At 54.4% G+C, this 26,905-nt stretch overlaps 1 protein-coding gene across 1 annotated transcript in view; it reads right to left on the bottom strand.

Annotated features, from left to right (window-relative positions):
- The window catches only part of CORO7 (coronin 7), a 173,134-nt gene that overhangs the window by 14,117 nt on the left and 132,112 nt on the right, over positions 1-26,905 (bottom strand). The window contains exons 8-17 of the mRNA XM_032781656.2: positions 8,382-8,436; positions 7,877-7,934; positions 6,271-6,416; positions 5,822-5,917; positions 3,969-4,109; positions 2,961-3,069; positions 2,538-2,713; positions 1,781-1,889; positions 706-792; positions 125-267 (exon numbers count right to left, since the gene is read on the bottom strand). Coding sequence (XP_032637547.1) covers positions 125-267; positions 706-792; positions 1,781-1,889; positions 2,538-2,713; positions 2,961-3,069; positions 3,969-4,109; positions 5,822-5,917; positions 6,271-6,416; positions 7,877-7,934; positions 8,382-8,436 — 1,120 coding nt within the window. The remainder of the gene's footprint in view (positions 1-124; positions 268-705; positions 793-1,780; positions 1,890-2,537; positions 2,714-2,960; positions 3,070-3,968; positions 4,110-5,821; positions 5,918-6,270; positions 6,417-7,876; positions 7,935-8,381; positions 8,437-26,905) is intronic.

Genomic DNA, 26,905 nt, shown 5'->3' with positions numbered 1-26,905 from the left:
TGTGGGGGAACTGCAGGCCTTGCCTGCCCATGGTGACTCCTTTCCCTTGCCCCTTGGCACATCAGGGCATCCACCAGCACCAGCCTCCCCCTGCCTTCCCCACACAGATCCCCTTGCCCCTTACCTGGTCTCGGTGCCCCCTCAGGCACAGCTCCTCCCTGCCCGCCTGCAGGTCCCAGATCCGCACGCTCATGTCGTAGGAGGAGGAAGCCAGTATGTCTGCAGCCAGGGGGTGGAATTTGAGGGAGTAGATTTTCTCTGTGTGACCTTGGGGAAGAGAGAGGGGAGATCTCCGTGGCCTGGCATGGGCAAGAGAGCCAGGGCGCGACAGGAGCTGATGTGCCCTGGTGCTCTGTTCAGATCCCCCAAGCACACGGCGTGTGAAGCCCAAAGCAAGGAGCCGGCGAGCCTGGTCTATTGAAACCAGGCTTGGTTAGAGGGACAGAGTGGTGACAGCGCCAGCGCCCCATCTGCACCCCACTGGGCACCGAGGGAGCTAGCCAGCTGGCAAATCCTGGGGCTCTGTTTCTCCAGCAGTGCCACACTCCTGTCCCCTCTGGATGGTTTACTCTGCAGGCCCCAGCTTAGAGACGGGCTCATCAACATAAGGGAAAGCTTGGCTCCAGCGCAGCATGACTGAGGGGCAGGCCGGGCACTTGGAGCCTCTCCGTCTGCCAGCAGTGCAGACACCCCCACAGCCCTTACCTCTGAGCACGGCCTCAGGCTCCAGCAGCGTTTCCTGCAGCCCTCCGGGGGGGATTCGCCACAGTCGGATCTTGGCATCATCACCCGCTGAATGCCCGAGGCAGCCAAACAGAGACAAAGAATGAGCCAGGTGCTAATGGGTGCTGGGCACCAGTGCCTGGGAGGCCCCAGGAGCAGGCAGGCGCTAACAGCCTCTGCCCCTTGGGATGCCGGGGCCTTGGACAGGCAAAGATCAGGGATGTGAGCTGTCCTCTGGGAAGGACAAGGGGCCGAGGCAGCAGGACAACCTGAAATGTGGCCACACCCCGAGTGGCCCCAACACATTTTAAAAACTGCTAAAACTTCATTTTCAATCATTCCTAAAAACCTCCCACTCCCATTTCCCAGAGATTGCTTGGCCTGTTTTAATCACCCGCTGAAATCCGCGGGGGAAGGGACCCAGCCGAGGGGCCCCAAGGCAATGGCAACAATAGTTGGGAAACAAGCACATTCTGCACTTCAGTGGCATCAGCCTCGTTCCACAGGTGGGGAAACTGAGGCACGGAACCCTGTCCTGCAGCAGTGACTGTCCCGTGGCTACCTAGAAAGTCAGCGGCAAAGCTGGGGCTAGAACCCAACCTGCCCGACGGGTCCTGATACAACCACTAGACCACACTGCTAAGGATCAGGAACTCACTAGCCCATGAGAGGAGATCTAGCAGTAACGGGAAGCAGGGTGACCAGATCCCAGGGCTGGGAATCAGAGATTCTACTCCTGGCTCTACCACTTGGCTGACCTTGGGTGAGGGAATAGAAACTGTGCCTCAGTTTCCCCATCTGTAAAATGAGATTACACAGATTCCCTTTGTGGGTGAGGTGGGGGAAGGGCTTGGGGGCTTACTGAAGGTCTACAAAGCGTTGGAGATCTGTGGAGGAAGGCATCAGAGAAAGGCAGCAGTGTGTCTTGGGAGAGTGAGAGCATCAGACAGCCCTGGACATGGGCCTGAAATGAGGAGAGTTCTCCCAGGCCAGCAGCACAGCCCCAGCCCCTGCAGTGCGGAGCCGGGCATTAGGGGAAGACAGAGAGTTCACGCACCGACTGCAAGGCGCTGCAGGTCGAAGGGGTCCCAGCAGAAGTCTGCAACCGGCGTCCCATTCTCGATGGTGGGCACAGACGTGTCAGGGAGCCGGCCCGGCTTGGAGAGCTGCAGCAGAGCCCCGCAGTCAACGCAGCACGGCAGCTTGGTTACCTTCACCCCATCCCCAGGCATGCTCCGGCGGAGAGGATGGTGCGTTGCTTCCTCTCTCCCCCACCCCACATCTCAGCACCACCCTCCCCAGGCCATGCGTGATGAGCCTTGGTGGCAGCAGTGTGTGTGCGACAGTGCCCTCTAGTGGCTGGGTCACAGAGGGGATTACAGATCCGCTACTGCTGCCACCTAGGGGATCGGCCCTTCAGTGCAGGCAGGCGGGGCTGGGGGGTTTGACACCAGAGTTCTCACCCCACATGTGTGATCTCCTTGGGGACATGTGCCTGCAGCACACTGAGCTGTCAGAGTGGGGCCGGCTGGGGGGAGGCAGGCCCCACACCCAGGAGCCCAGCCCCACTGGCTCCTCTGTGTGATACCGCGGTGCCGGGATCTAGGCCAGCCAGGGAATGCCATCTCAGCAGCGCCTCCAGCCGCACCCCTTGGGCAGCGGGCAGCAGCCGCAGCAGAGCAGGCCATGGCTGTTCCAGCCCTGGGGAGGAGCCGGGTGGAGACACACTGGCAGGGAAGCTTGCCCACCCAGGGCCCACACCACGCTCATGCCATGGCATGTCCCAGCAGCGCTCAGCCCCGCTGCGCACCTACCTCCAGCACAGCGATTTGCCCGCCTGCTGACAGCAGCGGGATGGCGACGCGCAGCCGGTTGGCACAGATGCCGTCGCTCTCTCCCGGTGTGGTGAGGTTCAGCCCCTTGAGGTTGGTGATGTGGGTGCCGCGGGGCAGCACCGTACCCAGAGTGTGACGGAACTTGGAGCTGGGCCCTTGTGGGGGATGAGGGCAGGAGTGAGGGATTTGCCTCCAACCAGGGCAAGGCCTCATGGACCATCCCCAGCTCCGGCTGCCTGCCTGGGCTGAGGAAGAGCCGGGCATCAGCTGCCACTCCTCAATCTGCCCATCTTCCAGGAGACGGCAGAGTGCCCTGGGCGTCGCAGCCACCTCGTGCCCAGCTCCAGGCTGCACCCACCTAGCCAAACGCCCCCGCCCCCCTGAGCGGCTACTCGCACTTACCCAGAATGCTCTGCAGGGACTTCTGACTGGGGCTGGTGGTGGAGAGAGATGGGGCTGAGCTGGAGGGAGAGCTCAGGGAGCTGGGGGGAGACGAGAGGCCGCTGCCCTCCTGGGGGGAAGAACAGACCCCACAGGGAGTCAGGGGGTTAAACAGCCCAGCCAAAGCCCCAGCCTTCCATCCAATGCAGCCAGGCAGGGAACCAGACAGCGGTCAGGTGCCAACCCATGGGGGACGGGAGCTGCAGCTCCAGAATGGGGGGTGGCTGGGAGAATCTAATGCTGGGCTAGAATAGCCAGGGGCTGCTGATTGGATTGGAGAGTATTGGCAGAGCTGGAGGGCAGGTCGGGATTCAAGGGTGTTGGGGGCCAGCACTGGCAGAGCAGGGGGCAAAGTGGGATTGGAGAGTGTTGGCAGAGATGGGAGGCAGGTTGGGACTGGATGGTGTTGGCAGATGTTGGAGCAGGGCTGGCAGAGCTGGGGGGGCAGGTCGGGATTGGAAGGTGTTGGCAGAGCTGGGGGGCAAGGCTGGCAGAGCTGGGGGGCAGGTCAGAATTGGAGGTTGTTGATAGGGCTGGGGGGCAGGGCTGGCAGAGCTGCGGGGCAGGTCAGGATTGGAGGGTGTTGGCAGGGCTGGGGGGCAGGGCTGGGGGGCTGCTGGTCGGGATCAAAGGGGCAGCGTGTGGGGTTATAGCACTCAGACACTGGCAGGGGTGTGGGATACGGGCTGCCCCCGCCCTCCACAAGCCTTTCACCCCACATGACACTAATGCCCCCCCCAACCCTTTCCGTGGCTATCTGTCACAGTCCTGGCCCCACCCTCACTACTGTGCCATCCTGCACACCCCTGCCCAGGTTCTGGGGTGACTGCCCCAGCGCCCCAGGCCAGGTGTGCCCCACGCCCGTGCATGCTGGAAGCTTGGCAGCACTCCAGCAATGTGTCAGTGTGTGGGATCCCAAGGCAGCCCCTGCCCTGTGGGCTGGCAGCTCCAGCAAGGCCCATCACTCACACTCCTGTCCACGTCCCCAGAGCGGATGGCGGGCTGCTGGGTGGTGGGTGGCGCAGGCTCCTCATGCTGGGCAGGGGGACACAGGCAGGAGGTGAAGGTCTCCCGGGGCCTGCGGGCCGGGTTCAGGCTCATCTTCTCCACCTGATGGGCAGCAGCAGAGGGTCACTTCCCAGCATAGTGGCTGCCACCCCAACCCCCCCATCACCCGCAGGGGGCTTTCTGAAGCCTACAAAGGGCGGCACTCCCTGGAATGGTCACCCGGGGGGGGGGGCGGAGCCCCAGCCTGCTCTACATGGGGGGGGGTGGTCCCAGAGCTGCCACCGCAGGTCAGTGATGGTGGGAATGGACAAGGCACTGACTCCAAAATGTCGTGTCACGGAGACCTGCCCAGGCGGTGACCAGCCTCTTTGGCGAAAGCCATAGTAGCACTGAGTAGCACAGTAGCCTCACACCCCCCGCACCAATGGAGGGTGGCAGGCTCACACCAATGGCACCAACGGGGGGGAGGCCCTTGTACTCCAGTACCAATGGGGAGGGCCTCAAACCACTGGCACCAACAGTGGGGGCTCACGCCCTTGGCCCCAGTGTCAGGGCTTATACCACTGGCGCCAATGGGGGGGCTTCAGGGCTGGTGCAAGGAAGTTTTGTGCCCTAGGTGAAACTTCCACCTTGCACCCTACACCCTCACACCCAGCTAACCCCGCACCCCCTAGCAGCTAACTCAGCCCCCCACCCGCAGACCCCCTCCCACAGCAGCTACCCCCCACCGCAACAGCTAACCCCTCTCCCCCCTATCCCCCACAGCAACTAACTCCACCCAGGGAGACTCCTCCTGTCCCCCACGGCAGCTAACCCTGCCTGGGGAGACTTCCCCCCTCTCCCCTCCCCGCCCCACAGCAGCTAACCCTGCCTGGGGAGACTTCCCCCCTCTCCCCTTCCCGCCCCACGGCAGCTAACCCTGCCTGGGGAGACTTCCCCCCTCTCCCCTCCCCGCCCCACGGCAGCTAACCCTGCCTGGGGAGACTGCCTCCTTCTCCCCTCCCCGCCCCACGGCAGCTAACCCTGCCTGGGGAGACTGCCTCCTTCTCCCCTCCCCGCCCCACGGCAGCTAACCCTGCCTGGGGAGACTGCCTCCTTCTCCCCTCCCTGCCCCATGGCAGCTAACCCTGCCTGGGGAGACTTCCCCCCTCTCCCCTTCCCGCCCCACAGCAGCTAACCCCACCCGGGGAGACTTCCCCCCTCTCCCCGCTTCCCACCACGGCAGCTAACTCTGCCTGGGGAGACTTCCCCCCTCTCCTCTCCTCTCCCCACCCCACCCCACCCCACTGCAGCTAACCCTGCCTGGGGAGCCCGCCCCAGCTCACCTCGGCTCCGCCCCCTCCACTGAGCACTCTGGCGCTGTTCTAATTTTTCTCCCCGCCCAGGCTTGCAGCGCTGATTGGAGGAGACTTCGAGCTGGGCTGTGTGCTCAGCGGAGGAGGCAGAGTGGAGATGCGCTGGAGAGGGGAGCTGTTCCCCTGTGCGCCTCTCCCCGTTACTGCGGGCAGCCCTCCCCGTGCCCCCTGCCCCAGCTCACCTCCACTCCGCCTCCTCGCCTGTGGGGACTTTTAGATGCCCCCAACCACTAGGCGCCCTAGGCGGCTGCCTAGTTTGCCTAAATGGTTGCACCAGCCCTGGGGTGGACTTCACAACCAGCACCAATGGGGGGGCTTGCACCCTTGGCACCAGTGGAGGGGAGGGGAGGAGAGGGGCATCCTGGCACCAGTGGGGGTAGCAATGGAGAGAAGCTGTAGAAGTGCCTCTCCTCAGGCACCCCAGGTCTCCGAAGGCCAAGTCAGCAGCTGGGTGGGTACCTGCTTGTTGTCCCCTGCCCACCAGCCCTGCGCTGATACTGCGGGGACGGGCCCAGTGGAGTCTGGGAACAGATCTTCGTGGAACTCCTGCAAGGACTGGAAGAGACACAGGCTGTAAGTGGCACTGAGCGACCATATGCCAGGGAAGGGTTGGCATGATCCCGCCCCCTGGCAGGACCATCGCTGTGAACATGAACCTCACTGGGGAGAGGGGGTGCAGGGTAAGACTCAATCCTGCTCTTCAGTAGCCATGGTAGCTGGCCGCACCTGCCCTGGGGTTTGCAGGGGACCTCCTGAGCCATGTGCTCCTGGGAGCGAAGGGACAGAGCACGGCTCAGAACCAAGCCCTGAAACGGTTAACATCATCCTTTGGAGTCAGGCCGGCCCGGTGGCACAGGGCTGCCAGATATCTGAGCCCAGGGCCGCCCTGGCCCCCTACGCCAGCTCACCTTGCGGGGCACCGTGTAGCTGATGGGAACAATGAAGCTGTCTGTCAGCTGCAGGACTCTGAGCACCTCGCAGGACATGACGTCCAGTGCCCGCTTTGGCACCAGGGCGGCGCCCTTGGCCTTGCCCTCTGTCAGACACTGGGTCACTAGTGGAAAATGGAGACATGGTGTGAGTGGGGCTGTGCTGCCCATCACCTGGAGGAGGCTGGAGAGGCCGGGCAGCCTCTGGGACTATTAGCAGGTATTTACTGGCATCGGAGCCATCTGGGGTGAGGACACGGACCCCAGCCCTGCCAGACCTCAGTCAGGCACAGGCCTTCCCTTTACGTACCCACGCCTGCCCTGCTGAATTTGGCCCTTTGGCACTGCGGCTGGTCACGCTCTCAATCCTAGTACAGCCTTGCAGGCTTGTCACTCACTTGACATCTGTGCCCAGTGCAGTTACAGACCACATCCCCGATCAGCCATCCCGGGGCACGGGTGGGAGCTTTCTCTGCATCAGGTTGCAAGGCCTTGTTTCAATTGCCAAAGACTCAGGCAAGGCAGCACTCAGCACAGGCCAATCTACCTGGCCCTGTGGGCACTACCCCTGCCAGCCACCACCCCACACTGGCCTTTCAGGCATTCATAGCTGCTTTTCATGTGACTCAGCCAGTGGCACAAGGAGGAACCAGCATCACTGCAGCAGCCCATGCCACGTGCACCACGGGAAGCCCCAGACACGCTGACCCGACGAAGCCAGGCAGCAAGTGTGGGGGCAATCAGGGTACCTCAGGGCCAGTTTAGCACTTGAGTGGTCCCAGAGTTTTCCCTGTCCCAAGCCAACTCCCTGGGGCCCCTCATACGGCGGCTAGGTGATCCCCTTGCCGCTGGCTGGTGTGACTCACTGCGCTGCCATATGTGACCCCTGACACCCGGGGACCTGCTGGCTGTACCCTCGCCCCAGGTCCAGTTCTCCTAGGACCCTGCTTCCAGGGCAGCCCCTCCAGAGGTCAGGGTTCCCTGCTCCCCCAGCGTGACGCTGCGCCCTGCAGGCTGCACAGCCGCCCCGTTAGCGGGCCTCCTCCTACCCTGAGCCATCCCCACAGATAGGGGCTCCGCTGTGTCACCGAGCCATTCCCAGAGCATGCCACACATGGGGTACCACTGAGCAGCCCCCTGCCTGCGGCACTCACGGTAACCGACTGAATGCATTGGTCAGGCATACTGTGGGGGTGTGGCATAGCACTGTGCCCTCTGTCAGGGACTGCCCTGGCATGGGTTGGGCTGCCAGCTGGCCTGGGGTTTCATTCATTCCCTGTCACCAGGCTCAGCCCTTAGACTATACACAGCTCACAGCATCCCAAGACGTCCCGTGGGCACTCACCAGCTGATTATTGGAGCAGTACTTGGGCGGACTGGACCCACTGGCTAATATCAGAGGGTCTCTTGGGGGGGGCAGTCAGGGGGGACTCCAATACCCAAGCCTCCCCGCAAAGAAGTGGGCTGCTTCCCATCTGCCATGTCAGCCCTTCCCACGGCCTGAGAACAGCTCCTGGGGCCGGGCACCCCAGGTCCATGGGGCTTGGGAAGGGAAGTGCAGGGCGGCCGCCAGATGGATACTCACCCTGTGTCAGGGCTGGCAGCGAGGGGCACACTTCAAAGCAATAGAGGAGATTTTCACCCTGAAACAGACAAGATGGCAGGGCCAAAATGGCCGCAAAGGTCCCGTACAGGCACAACGAGTTGCCCCCGTCCAGGCTCAGCACCACTGCAGCCAACTCTCGCCTGGACACACCAGCTGCCATGGGGGCTTCAGAGACAGTGAAATTCCACCGCCCCCACCCCAGGGATGGAGCGAGACCCCTTACCTGGGGACGCCCCCTAAGGGGACAGGACAGTGATGCCCCCCAGTGGAGTGGACTAGCAGTGCACCCAATCTCACCTAAGGGGGAGCAGAGTGGTCTAGAACAAGGGGGCCCTGCTCAGCTGAACCCCACTACGGGGACAAGGAGGAAACCATGCTCCTGGACCAAATGCTTTGGGGTGAGAGCCCCAGGGCCTCCAAGGACATACCCGGCCCCCCAGTTACAAGAGCTGCAGCATGGCCACCCAGCTCTCCCAACATTCACCTTTCCAGCCACCACCAAGAGTCCGGTGTCGGGGTCCAAGAGTGGGATCGCTGCCCTGAAAGACAAAGGAGCCTGGTGAGGGGAACTGCTCGGAGCCAGGCCTATGGATTAGCCACGCCGCTGCCAGCACCCACAGAGGGACCCCAGCCCCGCACACACCTGACAGCGCCAGCCAGCAGGTTGCAGTGGGCAATGTGAGCAGAACCTGGGCTTCTCAATCGGCCTGTGGGACGGCTCCCCGTTAGGGAGTGGCTCCCCGTTAGGGAGCAGCTCCGGGGCATGTTCCCCAGCAGGGCGCAGCACCAGTGCAGCACTTCGGTTTTTCAGTTTGGTTCTGACACCCCTGTTTTTCCCTCAGGCCCAGGCCAGCAGAGTGACCACCCACAGGTACAAGGACAAGGCCAGACGCTAGCCCTCCTGACGGGGCTTTCCCTGAGGGAGCCGGGGGCAGCCCAGGGGGTTCAGGAGCTGAGGGCTAGGCTGACAGCCTTTGCCCAAGTTGGAAATGGACAAAAATGCACTGAAGTCGAAAAGCTTTGAGTGAGCTCCTTATATGGAGATTGAGCTGCCGGACACAGCAGCCGGCTGCAGCCGGGGGCGCTGAGTGCTCCGCAGGGACGCGGGAAAGGAAAGAGAGAGTCAGATAAAGCTCTTCAAAGGGCCTCAGTGCTCCAGCCTGCTCAGTGACCAGCTCGCAGCGACCCAGCGAGGCCCAGTCGCAGCCCGGCGCCCGGACTGTCCCAGCAGGACCCAGTCCCAGCCTGTTGCCCAGACCGTCCCAGTGGAGTCCAGTCACATCCCGGCACCCAGGCCATCCCCACTGGAACCAGAAGTTACTGAAAGTACGTTCCCCATGCTGCCCTGCAGCCCACCGCTCCTCCACCCTTACGTCCCCCCCATGGCTCTGCCAGTGACCCAATCCCTGCCCTGCCCCCCACTGCTAATCCAGCCCGAGGTCCTACCCACATCCGCAGCTGTGCCGATGCCCCTCAGTTGCCAGGGTGGCGTGCAGCAGACTAAGACTGGTGCTATGGCTGATACAGCAGCTGGTGTTAAGAGTGCAGCAACCACTTTTTTCTCGGTGGCAAGATTTCTTTGAAAACATTTACGCGTCAGGCCAAAACCAGCTGGCCGCATTTCCCAGGGTGCTGGCATCAGTGCTGCTATGACATTGCCCCATGCAGGGCTTAGGGGAAGGAGCCGGGTGCGTGCCAGAGTCCCCATAATTAAGAATCACAGAGTAACAGGCTCAACAGGCCTGAGGGGGGCCAGGCTGTGCCCTGGCCGGCTGCCCTGGCCTGCCTACTCCTGAAGCTGTGGTGAGAGGCCAACTTCCCTGTCTGAGCCTCGTGCCCTGAGCAACGTGCAGCACCATCTTGGGGGCACCACCCCTCCCCAGCAGTGATCAGATGCTGTCAGAAAGGAGGAATGGTGATTGCCCCCATCTGTACTGGCATCACCAGTCAGCCAGCACCCCCAGACACCAGAGCTCTGAGAGTGATGCTGGCGCTCACCCTGCCAGCGTTCCCTGCAGTCTCACCCAGGGTGCTGGCACTCCAATCCCACCATCTCACAGTCTTCAGCAGGCTGCGCCACAGCAGCTCCCCCACCATGTCCAGCACCTCACAGGGAGCTTCCAGAGACATGCCCTGCACATCACCCCTCGTTGCACAGCGCAGCTTGGGCATTGCCCTGGGAAGCCCCTTTTCCTGCTCCAGCCTGGGTGCCCACTCTTCAGACCCCCCTGGCATCTACAGGCACATTGCCCAGCCTCCCACTGGCACCCCAATGCCAAAAACAGCATGTGCCCTCCCTGATCCCTGGCAATGATGGTGGGGGTGCTCACCCTGGCTGCGTCAGGCTGCAGTGGAGCCACATTGGCATTTGTCTGGGCTGGGAGGATTTCAGGGACAATCCCCTCCTGCCGTGCGACTGCTTCTCCTCCACCTGTCTGCCATGCTTGCTTCGGAGTGACCTCCCCGTACTCTAGAGCTGTTCTGCCCCCGCTCCTCCCCCACCCCAAGAGCTCCAGCTGCAGGGGCTGGGCAGGGTGGGGCTTTGCCTGCTCCAGAGTCCTGAGGAGCCCCAGATGGCATGATGCTCACCTAGGCGAGACTCTGGCTCCCAGGGAGAGCAGCTGGTCCCTGTTGGTGGACAAGGGCGGAATCTCCCCTTCCACATCCCCTGTAGTGGCAGACCCACCTGCAGACACCCCCAGCTGGAGAAGAGCCCCATCACTCTGCGGGGGTCAGACTGAAGACAGGGAGGGAGGGTGGCTTGTCCCCACACCCTGCCAGCCTGGGCCCCACCTCCTAGGGCAAGTGTGACGTTATTGACATGAACTGTAACCATATAGATCATTATTGCAACCACTGTTATATATTTGCAGCAAATATTGTACAAAGGTTGTCGAGTGAGGTGTCTATGAGAAGGTTATGATTTGCTGGTTATGATTATGCTGTCTGTATGCATGTATCATTTTTATATTTGAAGTTATAAATATTGGCTATGTACGTGTATCTCAGTGTGTTTGATTCGGATTAGCACCAGTGAAGCATTTGGCCAGCTTATTGAGAAGGGACTCTTCAGATTAAGAGCCCAGTCAAGAAACGCTTAACTGACAATGGACCTTGGGAGACTCCAATCTACATTAGAAGTCTCCCTGGGAACATTTAAGGTAGCATGTGAGCAATGGCTTCTCTCCCTGTAAAGTCATGCATGGACACATGACTTGCTCAATGTGGCTACAAACTCCATCTTGTTGCTGTGATTTTGCACAGTAGAACAAAGGGGTTTCCACCCACAAGAGAAAGAATATAAAAGGCCTGGAAACCCCTCTGTTATCTCTTCAGTCCTGCTTCTTACCTCTGGAGGAACTTTGCTACAAACTGAAGCTCTGAAAAAAGGACTGAATGACCCGTCTCAGCTGTGGATGTACTCCAGAGACTTGATTTGAACCTGCAGTTTATTCCATCACTGCTACAAGCCTGAACCAAGAACTTTGCCATTACTGTATATAATTGATTCCATTTAGCCAGTTTTAGTTTTCATCTATATTTCATTCTTTTTATGAATAAACCTTTAGATTTTAGATTCTAAAGGGTTGGCAACAGCGCAATTTGTGGGTAAGATCTGACTGGTATATTGACCTGGGCCTGGGGCTTGGACCTTTGGGATCAGAAGAACCTTTTTGTCTTTTACTGAGGTATTGGTTTTCATAACCATTCACCCCCCTAAGGAGTGGTGCTGGTGGTGATACTGGGAAACTGGAGTGTCTGAGGGAATTGCTTGTAAGACTTGTGGTTAGTCAGTGGGTTAAAACCAAAGTCCTCTCTGTTTGGCCGGTTTGGCGTGCAAAGGATCCCCAGCCTTGGTCGCCGTGACTGCCCTGCTCCAAGCAATTTGTCCTGAATTGATACTCTCAGTAGTGTTCTGTCACAGGCTGTATCCAGAGGCATCGTCGGGCTTGGACACACATTACCACAGGTTAATTGGGCTTTTGGCTCAGAACCACACGCTTGTCAAAATTTAAATTTGATATTGGACAGTTTAAGGGTTAAAAATCAGTTACAGTGAGTGACTCATGGTCAAGATCCTTACAGAAAAAGCCTGGAAGAATTGTGCTTACAGAGGGGGTTGTATTTTAAACTAAAGGACCCAGAGCAGGAACTGAAAAATCTCTTAATTGCCAGTGATAAGGAAGCAGACCCAAAAAAATGCTTGCAGTGAGAAACCAGCAGCTTAGGGTTACCAGATGTCCTGATTTTATAGGGACAGTCCCAATATTGGGAGCTTTTTCTTACATAGGCTCCTATTACCCCCCACCCTCGTCCCCATTTTTCATACTTGCTGTCTGGTCAGCTACAGCAGCTAGAACTTGAACAAAGGCAAAAAAATAGATGATATGAAAGGAGAAGTTACTGAAAGAGAACATCTGTGTTTTGAACAGGAACAAAAAATGGCATGTATTAGATTGCAGGAACTAGAAGCTAAGGCAAAAGTGGACAGACAAGCTCCAACTCACAAGAATAAGGAACAGCAGGAACTGTATCATACTGAAAAAACAGTCCCGCTCAACAACAAAGATGGGGATAGAATCTATCCAGTTTGTAACAATGTTGGTATGTTGTTTGACTCTAAGCAGTGGTCTGTGTGTAACCAAATTTACCCCAACGCTGGCACCTTTGATGTAAATGCTTTTAGTGTGAGCTTGGGTGAAGGTAACGCTGTAACTTGTTAGAGAATGTAAAAGTCAATGGTAAAAGCTGTTGAGGGGAAATTAAAGATTCTAACATCACTTTTGTTAAAGCAGATCTTGTCAAAGAGGAAGATTATTTACCAAATAAGAGTGTGAACACTGCAATCTTCTATGAGTTTACTGTACGTGTGCCTTTAGCCAGAATCCACCTTGAATGGACTGGTGTTAAACAGGAATTTATAGCTGGTGTAAGAAAGTTATTGCCTATGGCTCTTTTGATTGGGGATGATATTAAAGCTTTGTTCAGTCAGGTTGACATAAACCAGTCACAGGAAAGAAATAATCCTGAACCTGTGTGTATTAGGGGCAAGGATTTGCCTACGGAGGCTTTCTCCAAATGTTTGTCTGGGGAAGATGGCTGTTTGTCTGTGCAAAGAAGCGGTGCATATGTGGAAAACATTTCTGAATGTCTGTCTGGTCTCTCAGAAGTGAATCTGGCATTAGATGAAGCTCAGAAAGATGTTTCTCTAGGGCAAATTAAAATTGGTGATCAGGTTAAAGCCCTAACTGAAGAAGGAAGGGGTACATTCTTGGTGAGTGATAAATTGTTGGCTAGTAAAGGTTAGGAAAGTAAATTTGACCCAGGTAAAAGTGATGTGCTTAAAGTAGCTCAGTGTAATAAGACACTATTTGTGGAAAACAGCAGTTTTATCTGGTAAGAAAGCTGCCACACTCTCCCAGTATTTGTCTGTAACCCAGCCCTGTGTGCTGGGACAAGGGAGAAGAAGGCAAGGAAAGTTTGGATGAGCCTAGGCAGCCCTGTGAGCTGATGGCTTTGTCTAAGCAGCAGTATGGGAAGGCAAGGATAGTGGAAAAAATCATAGAATATCAGGGTTGGAAGGGACCTCAGGTGGTCATCTAGTCCAAACCCCTGCTCAAAGCAGGACCAATCCCCAGACAGATTTTGCCCCAGATACCTAAATGGCCCCCTTGAAGATTGAATTCACAACCCTGGGTTTAGCAGGCCAATGCTAAAACCACTGAGCTATGAGTATCCTTATACCATACCTGTTACATGTGTGGAGAATTGTGACAGTGAAGGGAATGTACCTGAGTCTTTTAGAGGTATTGACTTGCCTATGGAGGGAGCTACCCCAGTATCCCAAGCAGTTGTCTGTGAACAGCCCTGTGTGCTGGGACAAGGGAAATGAGATCCCAAGCTGTGTATCTGTAAAGGGGAATATTTCTCCAGCTCTTCTTTGTCTGTGGAGCAGACAGAAGGTGCCTTCCAGTTTGTGATACCTGAGGGTAGTACAGTTGGCTCTGGATTCAACTAAAGCCCAGGAAGGGAATGGTCCTAAATTTGTGTCTGCTAGGGAGAATGGCATGTAACTAGGTTGCATCCAGTTAGTGTCCTAGAAACCAAACAATTCTGGTGCTTTTATTTTGCCTGTTGCTGGGAAAGGTTGTAGCAACTCTGTCTGACCAGGGTGATACCCTAGCTGGGGCACAAGGAAGGCATAAAGATAATTTGATTGTGTTACCTACTAACACTTTGGAAACTTGTAGCAGAAAGGAAAAGATTCCTGAGCATGTGAGTGGCAAAGGGGAGGAGAATGCTTCTAACCTTTTGTCTGTGAAATCTAGCAGTTTGCCTAAAAGGGGATTGTGTAGCAATCCGCCTGATGGGCCAAAAGGTGATCCTGGTTGTAAGTGAAACTCAGGAGTTAGTAGTGGCTCAACAGAGCAATGCTTCTGTGGAGCAAGGTAAAGGTGAACTGGTGCCTAAAAAGATTCCTGAAGAGAAAAATGTTCAGGGTAGTCTCTGCAAGCAGTTTGCTGCAACTGAAGGGTGTGGAAGTAATTTAACAAAGGAAGTTTCAGTTCCTAACAGCCAGAAATGTTCTGTTGTGAATGGATCCATTGACTTTCCCTTTGAAAGCTGCAGTGTGGATCGCTTAGAAGAGGTCTCAGATGAAATGAAAATTGTCAGGGAATTTGAATAGCCCTATGACACGTGGCTGTGTTTGGCCAGGTTGTTCGGAGAACAATGGTGTTGGGTCAGGACTGTCCCCATGCTGAGTCTTTGGGCTGGTCTACACTACGGGGTAAAATCGATTTTAGATACGCAATTTCAGCTACGTGAATAACGTAGCTGAAGTCGAATATCTAAAATCGATTTACTCACTCGTCCTCACCGCGCGGGATCGATGTTCGTGGCTCGCCATGTCAATTCCGGAACTCCGTTGGGGTTGGTGGAGTTCCCGGAATCGATATATAAGCGCGCTCAGGGATCGATATATGCCCGTCTAGATTAGACGCGATATATCGATCACCCCGAGCAAACGATTTTAAACTTGCGCCGATACGGCGCGTAGTCCTGAAGGTCTGGCCTTAGAGTAAGCAGGGTACTGAGGGAAGATCTGCGGTTACTTACTGGTTTTTCAGAGCAGAACAGCCTTGTGACTGAACTCACAAGGATGCAGGGGAAAGCAGGCAAACTCTCACCCCTAGGCACTTTAAATTTGTTTGGTATCTCTTTAAAACAGAGTCCAGTCTCTAGGTTGCTGCTGGTGGTAGATTCACAAGCAAGCATGCAGGAGAGCATCTGTGTAGAAGATGTTCATAGCACAAAGGGTCTGCAGATGGTGAACACATCTAGTCAGCAAAGGAATTCCTATGAGCAGGAAATTTCAGTTTTCAGCCTTCTAAGAAAAAGGTGGTGGTGGGGGGAGGAACCCAATCCTGCTGAAGGGAAGAATGAGTGTCCAGCCTTGAAATTGGAATTTAAAAGCTAGTGTCTGTGTTAATGCAAATTACCTAGCTGGCAGGAAGAAGAGAGACTGGCTAATAGTTGTTAGCAAAGAGAGCCAGTGGATTCTGTTAAACAGGAGGAATCTGGGTTTGATCCTACAGGATAAGGAGAAAAAAGAGAACTTAATTTTGCAAAGGGAAGCCACGGGGTAACCCTGAAAGGGCCAAACCCCAGTGATATTGAGCCAAAGGTGTGGCATGACAAACATGATTGTAAATGGACACTTGCAATGAATTTGTTGTTATTGCTAATGGTCATTTTTGTAACTAATGTGTTCCTATTACCAAGAACTGTACAAACGTACAATGTGCCTAATCTTTTGGAAAAACCCTTGAACGTGTTAAAAGAGATACATAAGAACACACTTGATGTTAAAAGGCCTTGTTATAATGATGTTTCACAGTTAATACCTGTAAACAGTACTGGAAGTTTTCACAGGAGAAAAGACATTCCAGACCTGATGTACTGTATGAAGAGGGAAACTGAGGCACACTACTATATTGCTAAATGCCAAGATTCCTATACTATGGACAACATTAATATCTACATTGACTTGATATTAACTGGGTTCCAAACATTTGCTAGAGCTTGTATGGATAAAGTAGCTATGTTCTTTAGCTTTTGGCAAGATCACGTGAGACGTACAGGAACCATGCTGCAAGAGCAGATCCAATCTGCTAGTGTTCTAACCAAGTCTTACCTTGAGTTTGTAAAGAGGTTCAGTCAGGTTATTGAACATGACTTGAATAAACCATTTCTGTTACACACCAATACTAGCTGTAGTAAGACAGAACCAAGGATGGGGAGCTTTTGGGATGCAGTCAATGATGTTTGTGTCATCCCTTCCGTCATCAATTTTGCGTTGGGGAGGTGACATTATTGACAGGAACTGTAACGTATAGATAATTGTTGAGCAACCACTTTTATATATTTGCAGCAAATATTGTACAAAGGTTGTCGAGTGAGGTGTCTATGAGAAGGTTATGATTTGCTGGTTATGATTATGCTGTCTGTATGCATATATCATTTTTATATTTGAAGTTATAAATATTGGCTATGTACTTGTATCTCAGTGTGTTTGATTCTGAGTAGCACCAGTGAAGCATTTGGCCAGTTTATTGAAAAGGAACTCTTCAGATTAAGTGCCCAGTTAAGAAACGCTTAACTGACAATGGACCTTGGGAGACCCCAATCCACACGAGAAGTTTTCCTGGGAACGTTCAAGGTAGCATGTGAGCAATGGCTTCTCTCCCTGTAAAGTCATGCATGGTCATACTTGCCCATGTGGCTACAAACTCCATCTTGTTGCTTTGATTTTGCACAGTAGAACAAAGGGGTTTCCACCCACAAGAGAGAGAATATAAAAGGCCCTGGAACCCCTCCATTTTGTCTTCAATCTTGCTTCTTACCTCTGGAGGAATTTTGCTACAAACTGACGCTCTGAACAAAGGACTGAATGACCCATCCCAGCTGTGGATGTACTTCAGAGACTTGATTTGAACCTGGGGTTTATTCCATCACTGCTACAAGCCTGAACCAAGAACTTTGCCATTACTGTATGTAATTGATTCCATTTAGCCAGTTTTAGCTCTCATCTATATTTCATTCTTTTTATGAATAAACCTTTAGATTTTAGATTCTAAAGGGTTGGCAACAGCGTGATTTGTGGATGAGATCTGACTGGTATATTGACCTGGGTCTGGGGCTTGGACCTTTGGGATCGGGAGAATATTTTTTTCTTTTACTGGGTATAGCAGGGTAGACACCCGTTCCTGCCCCAAGGGGCCTAAAACAGCACTAGGAAAGGGCTGTGGCAGGAGAAAGCAGCCACTGCGCTGATTGGGGGAAGCAGGAAGAGTGGCAGCCACCCCCAAACAGAGCCCAGCTGGCCCCCTATAAGAGGCTGCGAGCCAGGAGCCCAAACAGTCTCTCTTTAGCTGTAGAGGGAGATGGGCCTGGCTGCAGGGAGCTAAAGACAACATATTGGGAGTGGAGCAGGGCTGGGGGAAGGCCAAGGGAGCAGGGGAGCTCCGGCCTGGAAACCTCCCAGGGTGTGGCCTAGTATAAGGCCAAACAGGTATTGGGTCCTAGAGGAAGGCAGCAGGTCCAACCCCCCTTGCCAGGGATGAGTGGCTGACACTGCAGTCTGCCCCAGGGAATGGGGGCTAGTTGGTGACTGGCAGTAGCCTTACACTGAGGCAAGGTGGGGATAGGAGGTGGAGGTCCCCTGGACAGGGAGACCCTGAGACTGTGGGGTTACTGCCAGGGGGCAGCCCCCCAGATAACAGGGCACCAGAGTCCAGGAGGGATGTGAGGTCCTAGTGGCAGTGGGACCCTGGCCTGCAGAGGGTGCTCCAAGGCTGGAAACGAGTAATTCCCAAGACACCAGCAGGAGGCGCTGCAGGGGTGAGTCCACATGCTTACACTGGGGTATTGGTTTTCATAACCATGCACTCCCATAAGGAATGATACTGGTGGTGATACTGGGAAACTGGAGTGTCTGAGGGAATTGATTGTATGACTTCTGGTTAGCCAGTGGGATAAAACCGAAGTCCACTCTGTTTGGCTGGTTTGGTGTGTCTTAATAATAAAGGACCCCCAGCATTGGGCTGTGACTGCCCTGCTCCAAACAATTTGTCCTGAACTGATACTCTCAGTAGTGTCCTGTAAGAGGCTGTATCCAGTGGCGTAGTCGGGCTTGGACACACATTACCACAGGTTAATTGGGTTTTTGGATCAGACCCATACACTTGTCCAAATCCAATTTTGATATTGGAGAGTTTACGGGTTAAAAATCAAGATCTTGACAGAAAAAGCCTGGAAGAATTGTGCTTACAGAGGGGGTGTTATTTTAAGCAAAAGGACCCAGAGCAGGAACTGAAAAATCTGTTAATTGCCAGTGATAAGGAAGCAGACCCAACAAAAATGCTTGCAGTGAGAAACCAGCAGCTTAGAACTTGAACAAAAGAAAAAATAGATGATATGGAAGGAGAAGTTACTGAAAGAGAACACCTGTGTTTTGAACAGGAACAAAAAATGGCATGTATTCGATTGCAGGAACTAGAAGCTAAGGCAAACTGGACAGACTTAAGCTCCAACTCACAAGAATAAGGAACAGCAGGAACTGTATCATACTGAAAAAACAGTCCCGCTCAACAACAAAGATGGGGATAGAATCTATCCAGTTTGTAACAATGTTGGTATGTTGTTTGACTCTAAGCAGTGGTCTGTGTGTAACCAAATTTACCCCAACGCTGGCACCTTTGATGTAAATGCTTTTACTGTGAGCTCGGGTGAAGGTAACGCTGTAACTTGTGTAGAGAATGTAAAAGTCAATAGTAAAAGTTGTTTAAGTCAAATTAAAGATTCTAACATCACTCTTGTTAAAGCAGATCTTTTCAAAGAGGAAGATTATTTACCAAATAAGAGTGTGAACACTGTAATCCCCTTAGGTGACTAGATGTCCTGATTTTATAGAGACAGTCCCGATTTTTGGGTCTTTTTCTTATACAGGCTCCTATTACCCTGCACCTCTGGTCCTGATTTTTCACATTTGCTGTCTGGTCACCCTAAATCCTCTGAGTTTACTGTACGTGTGCCTTTAGCCACAATCCACCTTGAACGGACTGGTGTTAAACATGAAGTTATAGCTGGTGTAAGAAAGTTATTGCCTACAGATCTTTTGATTGGGGATGATATTAAAGCTTTGTTCAGTCAAGTTGACATAAACCAGTCACAGGAAAGAAATAATCCTGAATCTGTGTCTATTAGGGGCAAGGATTTGCCTATGGAGGCTTTCTCCAAATGTTTGTCTGAGGAAGATAGCTGTTTGTACAAAGAAGCAGTGCATATGTGGAAAACATTTCTGAGTGTCTGTGTGATATCTCAGAAGTGAATCTGGCATTAGATAAGGCTCAGGAAGATGTTTCTCTAGAGCAAATTAAAATTTATTTCATCACTGCTACAAGCCTGAACCAAGAACTTTGTCATTACTATATGTAATTGATTCCATTTAACCAGTTTTAGCTCTCATCTATATTTCTTTTTTATGAACAAACCTTTAGATTCTTAAAGGAACAGCAACAACGTGATTTGTGGGTAAGATCTGATTGGTATATTGACCTGGGTTTGGGGCTTGATCCTTTGGGATCGGTAGAACCTTTGTTTCTTTTACTAAGGTATTGGTTTTCATAACCATTCATCCCCCTAAGAAGCGGTGCTGGTGGTGATACTGGAAACTGGAGTGTCTGAGGGAATTGTTTGTATGATTTCTGGTTAGTCAGCGGGTTAAAATCAAAGTCCTCTCTGTTTGGCTGGTTTGGTGTGCAAAGGACCCCCAGCCTTGGGCTGTGACTGCCCTGCCAGGCATCGATGGGCCTGCGCTAACAGAGCCACCAGAAAAACGAGCAAGTGCAGGGGACCAGGGAAAGAGGTTAGATGAGATGGGGTGGGCGGGGGTCATGACCCATTCCAGATCACACACACTGGATGTTGTCTGAAGACTGCAGGAGCAAGCCAGTCGCCAGCTGGGTCCCCCGTCACCAGGGAAATCCCGGATCCCAAATTGGGATGAAAAGTAGAAAACTTAGAATATTTACTGGAATGAAACATTCTGAAAAATTGTGTTTTGGCCTCATGGACTGGCTGCAAGGAAAAGTTTTAATAGCTTCTCATAAAAAATTTCAACCAAACATATGCTCCTGCAACCATTTCAATTCCATCAGCTCAGTGATTTCCAGCAACCCAGCAGAACATCATGGGCCATCTCCATGGCTGGGCCAGAACCAGGGAAGATGCCGATCACAGAGATCAGATAGACACAGTCCCCTCCACTCCCAACCCCTCAACTGAGTTCATCTGACACACCTTGATGTCCAGTCACTGTTCCCTTTCAAACAGCAGCAGGAGAGAAACCCTCTTCAGAGACAGGACCGTGTGCCTGTGACCCCACAGATGCTGGCAGGAAGGCCAGGTCAGAGCCCGCAATGAAGTTTAATTTACTGTTTTGGTAATGGATTCCATTTCACACTGAAATTGCCCCATCAAGCCTAGAAATCAGGTCTCCATTGAACACAGCAATGGCCCCTGTGACAGGGATCACAATCCAAGTCAGCCAGCCAAAGCCCTCCTTAGCAGCCAGCCAACCTTTCTATGGGCCTGCGGACACACCCATGAGATTCGTCTCCAGGATGTTCTGCAGCAGTGAGTCCCAGCAGTTAACTCTAGGCAAGAACAAACGTCCTGATGGACTGATCTGGAAATGAGACCCACTTTCCTACTCCTGGCTGGCATCTGAGAACTAGAGACACCAACTCAGACGTTTTTTGTTTTGAAAGTTAAAGTAAAAAAATCATAGAAGTCCTGGCTGTGTCAGCCTCAAAGGTTGGCTCCCTCAATATCCCCCGCTCCTGACCTGCAACTCCATCTCCTCACTCCGCTCTGATTATGGTCCATTCTGCTCCCTGGACCAGCAGAACATCCCTTGTACCAAGGAGCAGGGCAGATGCTTCTCCAGTGCCCCCTGCTGTGCCCCCGCTCTCCCAGCACACACAGCAGGGTGAATGCTGTCGCAGGCAGGCATGCAGAGGTAGAGCTGGGAGAGCTTTCAAAGCATTAAGGAGGTGCCAGGGTTGCAGCATGGTGGAACTCCCCGAACAGAGCGAGTGGATCAGTGCTGCTTTTGCAGAGCAGAACCCAGCCCGCACCGCCCAGAGAGGGGCAGGTTCTGTGTCAGGACTCATTCTCGCCGTGAGAGGTCAGCGGAGATTCCCCCACCCCTGCCTCCGCACCGGGCTGTGAGAATTCTTTGCAGCACTGTCTACTTCCCCCTGATTTATGGCTTCCCATGTCATAATCCTTTAATATACAACGCCCGTCTTGACGTGTTTACAGTGACCTCTCCTGGAACCTGTCTGCTGGGAACTCACTGATGCCTGGGAACATCTGCCCCCTGGGCCGTGATTTACAGGCTGGCGGGATCCAGTCGCAGCTCCCCCCTGGTCTGGGGCTCCTGCACTGAGCCACACCCAGGGTTGGGCTGCAGCAGGTTGCCGTCCCCCCACTGCTGCCTCCCAGCCTCTGACTGCTTGGCACATGCTGCCTCCACATCCAGGTACCTGCTCCAGTGAAACGCTCCCATGGCCGGAGAACGCCCCGGGTGCACCTGGGCAGGACCGCTAAGGAGTAGCTGCACCCCCAGACCCTGATTGGAAGGTGGCCAAAAATGATTAGTGCCTGATGCTGGCATCTGGGAACTGAGTGTGGCAAGTCTCAGTCCACGTCCCAGCCACCACCAGCCCAGCTGGCACTGAGTGACCCTCTGACAGGCAGCCTCAGCTGAGACCCAGGAGTGAGCTGGGCATGGACAGTGGAGGAGAGACCGTCCTTCTGGACAGGCCCCCATTTCCCAGCCAATCTGGGCTTCCAAGGCAGAGGGACCCCAGCGAGGATAACGGCTCTCTGCTGGCAGCCCTTCCCTGCTCTCCTGGCGCAGCGGAGAGTGCTGCTTCCACCCTCTTGCCCCCCAGGGAACACCTGGCCCTGAGACCACCTGGCTCAGCTTCTGCCCACCCTGTGCAGGGCTGGCCAGCCAGATGGATGAGACCCCAGGCACCAGGACGGCCCCTCTTTCTCCCACTCTCAAGCAGGACCAATGCTAGCATGGAACAGTGCCCGGGGGAGGATCATGGCCCTGCCAGGATGGCAGTTTCCAAATATGAGGTGGGGGGCAGAGTTCACTGCTTGGCACCTCCCCACCCCTGCCCAACTGCAGCCCACACCCTACAGCCTCTCCATGCTGGGGCTACTCCTGCCTCTGCAACTACGACCCAGCAGCTGGGTGGAAAAGCCCAAGCAAGGCGCCTGACGTGGGCAGCCGGGAGCCCTGTGGGAACAGGCCCAGTGTGGGATTCCCAATGGCCTGGCCCAACAGGCCCAAGGGATCATCCTCCTGGCACAGGGCTCAGAGCATGCACGGTGAGGTTTACCTCACCCCCAGGCCAACAGAGCTCATGGCAGGAACCCCTGGAGCCAAAGCCATGCAGGTGCAGCGCCAGGACCTCCAGCAGTACAGCACGGCTTTGCACAAGATGGGGTGGCCCTGAAAGCCTCGATGGGCAGGAGTTCCTGGCATCCATTGCTAGCTTGCAGAACTGCTGCTAGCACCCTCAGGGAGAACAATGTCCAGGCAGGATGGGGAACAGGTGGTAGCCAAGACCCCACTCTACCATGTATCTGCTTCCCAACCTGTGCCCCTGTATGTTGCTCACTCCTGACCGCGCCACTGACTAGTCCCCCCAGCGTGGCCCCCTGAGGCATGGGCTGGCTTGCACTGGGGAGCCCTCTGCTTTCAGGCTAGAGTAGTTAGACCAGTGCCATTACCCACCACCAGTTTGGCATCCCACAGCTCTGCCCGAACCCCTCAGTCCTGACCCACGCCCCCCTCCGATATTCCAGCCCTGAAATGCAACACATAGATCTTAGCTAGTCAGCTCCTGGGGTAGGGACTGGCTGCATGTTCAGTGTCCGTACAGCACCCAGCACATAGGGCCTGGAGCGCCTAGGCACTGCCGTAATATACCTAACAAATGTACAATGCATAGCACATGGAGGCTGGGGTTGGGGTAGGCATTACCATTATATACCTAATAAATGTACAGCACCCAGCACATGGGAGTCTGGGGTGCCTAGGCACTACCATAATATACCTAATAAACATACAGCACCAGCACATGGGGGTCAGGGTGCCTAGGCACTACCATAATACATCTAATAAATGTACAGCAACCACCACCATAGAATCCTGGGCCATGAGTGGGGCATCTAGACACTACCATAATACACTTAATAAATGTTCGGCACTCAGTACAAAGTGGTCCTGGGCCACAACTGGAGTGCCTAGGCACTACCGTAATGTACCTAATAAAGGTACAGCAACCACCACAGTGGGATCCTATGTCATGACTGGGGTTCTAACAGGGCTGGTGCAACCATTTAGGTGACCTAGGCGGTTGTCTAGGGTGCTGGCATTTGGGAGGCACCATTTTCTTCGGCAGCGACCGCAGCAGTCAGATCTTCGGCCACCCCGTCGCTGCCGGCATTTAGGCAGAGGGAGCTGGGGCAGGGGGAGTGTGGGGAGGGCCGCCTGCGGCAAGTAAGGAGGGGGGTGGCACGCAGGGGAACTCCCTGCCCCAGCTCACCCCTGCCCTACCTCCTCCCCGAGCACGCCATGACTGCTTCACTTCTCCCACCTCCCAGGCTTGCGGCACCAATCAGCTTAGGTGCCGCAAGCCTACGAGGCAGGAGAAGTGAAGCAGCAACAGCATGCCTGTGTTCGGAGCAGAGTTGAGCTGGGGCGGGAGGGTGCCTCAGGGCAGCCAGGGGAGCTGCCACAAGGGGGGTGCCTCAGGGTGGAGGGGAGTAGCTGCCACAAGGGGAAGGTGCCTCAGGGCGAGGGGGGGGGGCGCAAGGTGGAAGTTTCGCCTAGGGCACGAAACATCCTTGCACCGGCCCTAGCTCCTAGGCACTACCATAATACAAATAACAATGTCTGCCAACACTCCTCAACCCTGACTGCAGCCCCTCCTGCTGTTCCAGTCCTGGGATCCCTACACACAACTCTGCCAGCTCCCTTCACTCCTGGTCACCTGGGCACTCACTGGTGCCATTAAGGAAAGGCTGGAGGTGCTGCCCAGTATGGGTTCTTGCATGCAGAAATGCCAAGCAAAGGCAGGCTCCATATCTGAGGCAGAAGGATGTCTCCTTGCCCCCGGGCTGGTGACATTGCTCCAACAAGTTGAGCTGGACAAACACATCACTGGACCAGGGAGGGGTTAATGCTCTGTCCTGGATTCAGTCCCACCCTGCTGTACGTCCCAAGGTAGGCTGACTGCATGGGGAAGAAGAAGGGAAGAGGCAGGCTTCCAAGCTGCCCTGCTCCGGCAGAGAGCTTTGGGCTCTGAGCTTAGGACCTAAGGGTGGGCTGATCAGCCCCGTGCTGGAACCTTAGAAGCTGCCAGGCCTGGGTAGGTGGCTTGCACTGGATTTTGTCATCTTACCATCTGAGCGCCAACCTTACTCAGAGCACCTGGGCCATGCATTACAGCAACTGAGGAAAATCCCCTGCTCACACCATGGCTCGGCACTAAGGCAGCAAAACACAGACAGAGGCTGTGTTCCACTCCAGAGTAGCTGCATCTTGGGTGAGGGGAAAGCCGGGGGGAGCCATCCCTGCTGCATGGTGTTTAGGGCACTTGGGGTCCTTTGAAATGACCGCAGCAAAGCCCCATCCAGCGGCGGCTCCTATGCCTGAGGAGGCGTAGCTCACCAGAGTGCATGCAAGAATGGCCACTGAGGGACCCCTGAGCTCTTCCTGAACACCTCTGTCCAGTGAGCTCGGGCATTCTGGGGTGCAGAGCGCCCAACTCTCCTACTGACTCTGGATGGGGCCAGGTGTACTCAGCACATGGGCCCATCAGTCCCTGCTCCTACCATACGAGCCTTTGCTGCTTTGGGAAGGGACGATGCTCCCAGCCCTCCTGAGAGGCTGGGCTTTGGCCTCGGACTGCTGTCAGCAGCACCTGCAGAGCCCCCCGGTACCTAGTCACCCGGGATTGGATCCGGCAGCATCCCAGATCTCCACCTGGCCCCCACCACGGCAGGTCATACCACATGCTAGCCAGGAGGAGGAATGCTCCTTGCCTACTCCTGCACACCCCCCAGGTGACGGACGCTCCGGGGCAAAGAGACACAGCCGCTGCAGGATGCCAGCCTGGTGTATACAAAACCTTCCCCAGCAGCCTGTCAGCCTAGCTCCTTGGACTTCGCCCACTGCACTGTAGGGACAACGGGGGATGCTGAAATGGAGAAGGGGCCATTAGCTGGGGAGATAAAAGAACAACAAGGCTATAAACCTGAAACAGAGCACGGTTAATCAGCGCCACTGTTTACCTAAGATAGGGGCAGGGGAGCAAACTAAACACTCAGTTTTAAAGAGAACAAAGGGACAATATATTACTTTTGGTCTGACATTTTTGTGGTTACCCAGGCCGAGGGAGTGAGATAGGCACTGCCAATCTGCACTAGGATTTGACTGGGAAGCTGATCCAGCATTCACTTCCTGTCCCAAACTGCAGCCTGCTATGGTCCAGGCCTCCAGCCCTATGTGGGGGGGCGCATGAATTGTGTGGCACTGCACCCTCGAGTTGTCTCATCCCAGGCTGGTCCAGGAGCACTGGTTATTTCTTTAGTTGGATATAAGAGTCCCTCCACTCTGGCCCTGTCGCACCCCAATTTCCAGCTGACTCTGCCATCTGGAGGTTGTTGGTGGGAAGTCAGCTTTAGGTTTGCAGAACCTAGGAGGCATTTTGGGGCTTCTGCCATTAGGAAAGCGGGTGACTCTCTATGAGCAGGGACCAAAGGCTTTCAGATTTGGGGCAAGAACAGTGAGTTGAATTCCCCACCCAAGCAAGCCTTGACAGCAATGAACAGTGCAATTTCATGCCACCCCAACACCACCCCCAGCCTGCTTCCATCAGTGGGAGAGGAGCACAGCAGGGTCAGCAGTGATAGGGTTAATCACACTGGCAATGAAGGAGCGTTGTTAGCCTTCCAAGATAACATCCTCCTGTGAGGAATAGGGTAGGCACAGTCCTCTCCAAGCAATTATTTCAGGCTCTCTACAGACTCAGGCAGATGTTTCTACTTCAGTCATACCTTGCTCACACTTTGCAGGTTACCTTCACCATCATACAGGTTTCAGACAATGAACACTTAGAATCTGAAGCTTAATTATTTTATAAATATATAAAGGGAAACATTCTGATGATTCACACTGTCAGTTAATCAGTGTATACACAGTGCACTGTTCAACTGCCTCTATGTTCCACCCCAGAGGTGGCTACATTTTAGTACTGGGTGGAGTGACTCCTGCATTTAGAAAAATCACTTTAGGATCCTACAAAAAATGCAAGACAGAAAGTGAACGACAAACCAGCGTCTGAGTCAGCAAATCCTCTGTCTCTCATAGCATGGTCTCAGCACAGGCAATGGAGCCATTCAGCCCCATACTGCTTCTTTTGCTGAGCAACAATACAGGGTGTGCAGGGGAACCACAGGGCACCTGCAAGGGAAGGGCTGTGTGGGCATGTGGGCATATATTCTGGAGAGATGGTGGAACAGATCCCCCCAGTCTGCGCCAGGGGGTGGGCTTTTGACAAAGCACAGAGACAGCCCAGGGATTGGCCCACATCTGCAATAGAGCAAGAGGATCTGGCCTATACTCATCTGGGTGCCTACACCATGCCTGTTAGGAGTTGCCTTTGTATTGGGCAGCCAGGGGCATGGGGCACTCGGGGGAAGGGCGCTTGATCCAAGCCTCCAGGATCAGCCAGGTAAATGCACCTGCGCTGACAGCACCTGCTCTGCTGGTTCTGCAGGGAACAGCCCTACCTGGCTAGACCGTGACCATGTTCATTAGATTCATGGCCTGCTTCCAAAAGGCAGCTACCACCA

Source organism: Chelonoidis abingdonii, chromosome 9 (genome assembly GCF_003597395.2).
Source record: "Chelonoidis abingdonii isolate Lonesome George chromosome 9, CheloAbing_2.0, whole genome shotgun sequence".
NCBI lineage: Eukaryota > Metazoa > Chordata > Testudines > Testudinidae > Chelonoidis > Chelonoidis abingdonii.
Note: the sequence above shows the minus strand (reverse complement) of the source record. Positions and strands in the feature narration are given on the sequence as shown.